Source organism: Daphnia magna, unplaced genomic scaffold (assembly GCF_020631705.1).
Source record: "Daphnia magna isolate NIES unplaced genomic scaffold, ASM2063170v1.1 Dm_contigs235, whole genome shotgun sequence".
Lineage (NCBI taxonomy): Eukaryota > Metazoa > Arthropoda > Branchiopoda > Diplostraca > Daphniidae > Daphnia > Daphnia magna.
In genome coordinates this window covers 22,212-29,726 of record NW_025533194.1, presented here as the reverse complement: position 1 = coordinate 29,726, position 7,515 = coordinate 22,212, and the positions used below count along the sequence as shown (strand labels likewise).

The window sequence follows — 7,515 nt, the reverse complement described above, 5'->3', positions numbered from 1 at the left end:
AGCATCAAATATAATTGTATTCAATGTGAATACACTGTTATACCATGAGTTTTTACTTCTATATGTAAACTGCATGGAATATCCCAACCAAAAATCCGAGGCAATTAATTGCCTAAGTATGCGATAAATTGCATACTAACACGATTAATTGGTGTTAACATGTTTTTATCATATGTTAATAAGATTTTATCATGCTATCATGAACTACAGTATGCAATAGACATACTTAAATACAATTCATTGCGTGTTTAAATAGTAAATTGCATACTAACACGATTAATTGTGTGTTAACATCTTTTTATCATATCTTAACTTGATTTTATCATGCTATCATGAACTACAGTATGCAATAGATAAACTTAAATACCAGTTAATGCGCGTTGAAAAAATAGTACGCAATAACTTTAGAATAAATCATGCACTATTGAATTAAACATATGTAAACGTTATTTTCACGTACTATCCTACAAGTTTTTTCCGCAATTTAAAAATTAACACAATAAAATTGTGCTCATTACGTACTAAATTGAACAATAAAAAATTAGACAACAGAAATTTGTATTTTTATTCTCGATCGACATCGCCTTCTTCGTCGGAACCACTTGCGTATTCTGGTGGGGAATGGTCAGCTGTATAGGACGAATGGTCATCATCATCATCACTATCAATCCTCAGTTGTTGCTCCTGGTGATGATCGTCGTTGTGAAAAATTTTATTACTAGCTACGTCTCCTCCAATAATGTATTCCCTGTCGACTGGTTTGTACAATAGCAAACGAAAAAAATAAAAAAATAGGTAAAAGAATAAATAATTGCACGATACTACGCGTTTTCGCACTAAATCACGCAATTAATTGTAAGATAAAAGTGACGGCGTCAACTGTGCGATAAATTGGGGCTTATTGGATGTTGGGCAATTGAATAATTGATTACCATAGTTTGTGTTAGGATGACGACGAATATACTCATTTTGAGCACGCATCTGCCCAACAACCGTACGCCTATTTACAAGTCCCATGTTGAGTCGCATACGGTAGTATGTGGTTCTTGGTATGGCAACTGGTTCACAGTTCAGTCTTTTCAGCCAAGACAAATAATTGACTGGTCTGTTAGGCTTCTTCATCTCACGACTTTTATAAATTATCTTGTGGCACGAGTAGACGCAATGTTTACGCGCACGTGAAAATGTTATGAGAACAAATCTCTATGAACTACTGCTGAAAATATACCAGACGAAAATTCGAGATTTCTGTAACGTAAGCATGTAAAAACTTGATTGAACCTAAGTTGTCTTTTCCTTTGTGTTAAGTAACCCTTCCCTGTTTATTCAGTCGCGCAACCAACAATAATCCATTACCTTACCCTACCCAAATATAGAGCATTTGATGGGGTTTCTTCGTTTCTTAAATACGCCCACCTTAGTAAACGATTCCTCGGTTTATTTTGGGTTCCATATTATATGTAATAAAATTCCCTATTAATAAATATGCTAAAATGAAACTCAAAAATATATCCTATAATTTTCATATGTCAAAGATCGTGTTGCAACATTTTAATTTTATTAAATTACCGAATAAAATGTGGTTTGACAGAATGCTGTTTAGTCATATCCCTGTAGCAGACGGAAAACTAGCCATAATTCAGTGTGAAGAATCGAAACACGTGAGACGCTACGCGTGAAGTGCTTATTAAAACTAGCTTTTTTCTTGATTCATTATTTGATTTTAACGGTGATAATTTGATTTGGTTTGTGATGCCTTCCACGAAAAATTTGGATTTTTTCCAATTCAAGGATCACGAGAAGGTGAAAAAAGAAGGAGAAGTCCGAAAGGGTATTTCCACTTTTCTAAACAATAACAAACAGAAGTTGAAGAAGCTCCAAATAACAGCAGCAAGTAATAAAGTAACGGCTAACGGTCTCGTAAGCACAATAATTGTCATTATTGAACGATGAAATACAATTACTTGATTAATTCAAATTCCTCTAAATTAAATTTTTATTTAATGTGTGATAAAATACGTGATTCTAATAACAGGTATCATGCAATAATAAATAAATATTATTTTGAAGTAAAAACAAGCGTAGTGTCCAATACTTCAGTATGCAATAAATCGTGTGATTTTCGTGTGATAAAATACATGATTCTAATAACAGGTATCATGCAATAATAAATAAATATTATTTTGAAGTAAAAACAAGCGTAGTGTCCAATACTTCAGTATGCAATAAATCGTGTGATTTTCAATTAATTTCAGTTAGTGTCGTATACAATAAATCATACCAGAAACATAAAATTACCACTCACTTTGTTACTAAATAAACTTCATACACTATAAATTGGACATAAGTACGTAATTTATCGTCATTGCCTGAAATTTTTTTTTTCTATACTTCATTATGTTACCATCCAATTAAGTACGTTACAACCCAATTAATTGTCTTAGGAAATTGTTTCAAAATAACTGCGTGTTAAAACATACAATTATATTGCCAAAAACAGGCAATTAATTGCCTCGGATTTTTGGTTGGGATACTTGTATTCAATGTGAATACACTGTTATACTATGAGTTTTTACTTCTATATGTAAACAGCATCAAACATACTTGTATTCAATGTGAATACACTGTTATACCAGGAGTTTTTACTTCTATATGTAAACAGCATCAAATATACTTGTATTCAATGTGAATACACTGTTATACCATGAGTTTTTACTTCTATATGTAAACAGCATCAAATATACTTGTATTCAATGTGAATACACTGTTATACCATGAGTTTTTACTTCTATATGTAAACTGCATGGAATATACTTGTATTCAATGTGAATACAATATTATACCATGAGTTTTTACTTCTGTATGTAAAACTGCATGGAATATACTTGTATTCAATGTGAATACACTGTTATACCATGAGTTTTTACTTCTATATGTAAACAGCATCAAATATACTTGTATTCAATGTGAATACACTGTTATACCATGAGTTTTTACTTCTATATGTATACTGCATCAAATATACTTGTATTCAATGTGAATACACTGTTATACCATGAGTTTTTACTTCTGTATGTAAACAGCATCAAATATACTTGTATTCAATGTGAATACACTGTTATACCATGAGTTTTTATTTCTATACGTAAACTGCATGGAATATACTTGTATTCAATGTGAATACACTGTTATACCATGAGTTTTTACTTCTATATGTAAACTGCATGGAATATACTTGTATTCAATGTGAATACACTGTTATACAATGAGTTTTTACTTCTATATGTAAACTGCATGGAATATACTTGTATTCAATGTGAATACACTGTTATACCATGAGTTTTTACTTCTATATGTAAACTGCATGGAATATACTTGTATTCAATGTGAATACACTGTTATACCATGAGTTTTTACTTCTATATGTAAACAGCATCAAATATAATTGTATTCAATGTGAATACACTGTTATACCATGAGTTTTTACTTCTATATGTAAAAAGCATCAAATATACTTGTATTCAATGTGAATACACTGTTATACCATGAGTTTTTACTTCTATATGTAAACAGCATCAAATATACTTGTATTCAATGTGAATACACTCTTTAATCATGGATTTTTACTTCGTATATGTAAACAGCATCAAAAATACTTGTATTCAATGTGAATACACTGTTATACCATGAGTTTTTACTTCTAGACGTAAACTGCATGGAATATACTTGTATTCAATGTGAATACACTGTTATACCATGAGTTTTTACTTCTATATGTAAACTGCATGGAATATACTTGTATTCAATGTGAATACACTATTATACCATGAGTTTTTACTTCTCTATGTAAACTGCATGGAATATACTTGTATTCAATGTGAATACACTGTTATACCATGAGTTTTTACTTCTATATGTAAACAGCATCAAATATACTTGTATTCAATGTGAATACACTGTTATACCATGAGTTTTTACTTTTATATGTATACAGCATCAAATATACTTGTATTCAATGTGAATACACTGTTATACCATGAGTTTTTACTTCTATACGTAAACTGCATGGAATATACTTGTATTCAATGTGAATACACTGTTATACCATGAGTTTTTACTTCTATATGTAAACAGCATCAAATATACTTGTATTCAATGTGAATACACTGTTATACCATGGGTTTTTACTTCTATATGTAAACTGAATGAAATATACTTGTATTCAATGTGAATACACTGTTATACTATGAGTTTTTACTTCTATATGTAAACAGCATCAAATATACTTGTATTCAATGTGAATACACTGTTTAATCATGGATTTTTACTTCGATATGTAAACAGCATCAAAAATACTTGTATTCAATGTGAATACACTGTTATACCATGAGTTTTTACTTCTAGACGTAAACTGCATGGAATATACTTGTATTCAATGTGAATACACTGTTATACCATGAGTTTTTACTTCTATATGTAAACTGCATGGAATATACTTGTATTCAATGTGAATACACTATTATACCATGAGTTTTTACTTCTGTATAGTAAACTGCATGGAATATACTTGTATTCAATGTGAATACACTGTTATACCATGAGTTTTTACTTCTATATGTAAACAGCATCAAATATACTTGTATTCAATGTGAATACACTGTTATACCATGAGTTTTTACTTCTATATGTATACTGCATCAAATATACTTGTATTCAATGTGAATACACTGTTATACCATGAGTTTTTACTTCTGTATGTAAACAGCATCAAATATACTTGTATTCAATGTGAATACACTGTTATACCATGAGTTTTTATTTCTATACGTAAACTGCATGGAATATACTTGTATTCAATGTGAATACACTGTTATACAATGAGTTTTTACTTCTATATGTAAACTGCATGGAATATACTTGTATTCAATGTGAATACACTGTTATACCATGAGTTTTTACTTCTATATGTAAACTGCATGGAATATACTTGTATTCAATGTGAATACACTGTTATACCATGAGTTTTTACTTCTATATGTAAACAGCATCAAATATAATTGTATTCAATGTGAATACACTGTTATACCATGAGTTTTTACTTCTATATGTAAAAAGCATCAAATATACTTGTATTCAATGTGAATACACTGTTATACCATGAGTTTTTACTTCTATATGTAAACAGCATCAAATATACTTGTATTCAATGTGAATACACTGTTTAATCATGGATTTTTACTTCGATATGTAAACAGCATCAAAAATACTTGTATTCAATGTGAATACACTGTTATACCATGAGTTTTTACTTCTAGACGTAAACTGCATGGAATATACTTGTATTCAATGTGAATACACTGTTATACCATGAGTTTTTACTTCTATATGTAAACTGCATGGAATATACTTGTATTCAATGTGAATACACTGTTATACCATGAGTTTTTACTTCTCTATGTAAACTGCATGGAATATACTTGTATTCAATGTGAATACACTGTTATACCATGAGTTTTTACTTCTATATGTAAACAGCATCAAATATACTTGTATTCAATGTGAATACACTGTTATACCATGAGTTTTTATTTCTATATGTATACTGCATCAAATATACTTGTATTCAATGTGAATACACTGTTATACCATGAGTTTTTACTTCTATACGTAAACTGCATGGAATATACTTGTATTCAATGTGAATACACTGTTATACCATGAGTTTTTACTTCTATATGTAAACAGCATCAAATATACTTGTATTCAATGTGAATACACTGTTATACCATGAGTTTTTACTTCTATATGTAAACTGAATGAAATATACTTGTATTCAATGTGAATACACTGTTATACTATGAGTTTTTACTTCTATATGTAAACAGCATCAAATATACTTGTATTCAATGTGAATACACTGTTATACCATGAGTTTTTACTTCTATATGTAAACAGCATCAAATATACTTGTATTCAATGTGAATACACTGTTATACCATGAGTTTTTACTTCTATATGTAAACAGCATCAAATATACTTGTATTCAATGTGAATACACTGTTATACCATGAGTTTTTACTTCTATATGTAAACTGCATGGAATATACTTGTATTCAATGTGAATACACTGTTATACCATGAGTTTTTACTTCTATATGTAAACTGCATGGAATATACTTGTATTCAATGTGAATACACTGTTATACCATGAGTTTTTACTTCTATATGTAAACTGCATGGAATATACTTGTATTCAACGTGAATACACTGTTATACCATGAGTTTTTACTTCTATATGTAAACTGCATGGAATATACTTGTATTCAATGTGAATACACTGTTATACCATGAGTTTTTACTTCTATATGTAAACTGCATGAAATATACTTGTATTCAATGTGAATACACTGTTATACCATGAGTTTTTACTTCTATATGTAAACAGCATGAAATATACTTGTATTCAATGTGAATACACTGTTATACCATGAGTTTTTACTTCTATATGTAAACAGCATCAAATATACTTGTATTCAATGTGAATACACTGTTATACCATGAGTTTTTACTTCTATATGTAAACTGCATGGAATATACTTGTATTCAATGTGAATACACTGTTATACTATGAGTTTTTACTTCCATATGTAAACAGCATCAAATATACTTGTATTCAATGTGAATACACTGTTATACCATGAGTTTTTACTTCTATATGTAAACTGCATCAAATATACTTGTATTCAATGTGAATACACTGTTATACCATGAGTTTTTACTTCTATAGTAAACTGCATGGAATATACTTGTATTCAATGTGAATACACTGTTATACCATGAGTTTTTACTTCTATATGTAAACAGCATCAAATATACTTGTATTCAATGTGAATACACTGTTATACCATGAGTTTTTACTTCTATATGTAAACAGCATCAAATATACTTGTATTCAATGTGAATACACTGTTATACCATGAGTTTTTATTTCTATACGTAAACTGCATGGAATATACTTGTATTCAATGTGAATACACTGTTATACCATGAGTTTTTACTTCTATATGTAAACAGCATCAAATATACTTGTATTCAATGTGAATACACTGTTATACCATGAGTTTTTATTTCTATACGTAAACTGCATGGAATATACTTGTATTCAATGTGAATACACTGTTATACCATGAGTTTTTACTTCTATATGTAAACTGCATGGAATATACTTGTATTCAATGTGAATACACTGTTATACCATGAGTTTTTACTTCTATATGTAAACTGCATGGAATATACTTGTATTCAATGTGAATACACTGTTATACCATGAGTTTTTACTTCTATATGTAAACTGCATGGAATATACTTGTATTCAATGTGAATACACTGTTATACCATGAGTTTTTACTTCTATATGTAAACAGCATCAAATATACTTGTATTCAATGTGAATACACTGTTATACCATGAGTTTTTACTTCTATATGTAAACTGCATGGAATATACTTGTATTCA

The 7,515-nt window shown here is 29.3% G+C and overlaps 1 protein-coding gene across 1 annotated transcript; it reads right to left on the bottom strand.

The window, feature by feature from the left end:
• Positions 1 to 541: 541 nt before the first annotated feature.
• On the bottom strand, positions 542 to 1,292 carry LOC123467799. The gene is made up of 2 exons (XM_045167584.1): positions 933 to 1,292; positions 542 to 755 (listed from the first exon to the last, which is right to left on the bottom strand). The coding sequence occupies exons 1-2, from the start codon at positions 1,120 to 1,122 to the stop codon at positions 565 to 567; spliced, it is 381 nt and encodes a 126-aa protein (XP_045023519.1). The 5' UTR covers positions 1,123 to 1,292; the 3' UTR covers positions 542 to 564.
• Positions 1,293 to 7,515: the final 6,223 nt, after the last annotated feature.

What these genes read in the sequence shown, in the direction of transcription:
- LOC123467799 (XM_045167584.1), bottom strand. Translation starts at nt 1,122, where the DNA reads ATGAAGAAGCCTAACAGACCAGTCAATTATTTGTCTTGGCTGAAAAGA. An exon ending in TCATCCTAACACAAACTATG is followed by an intron (nt 756 to 932) that starts GTAATCAATTAT and finishes TGTACAAACCAG; the next exon opens with TCGACAGGGAATACATTATT.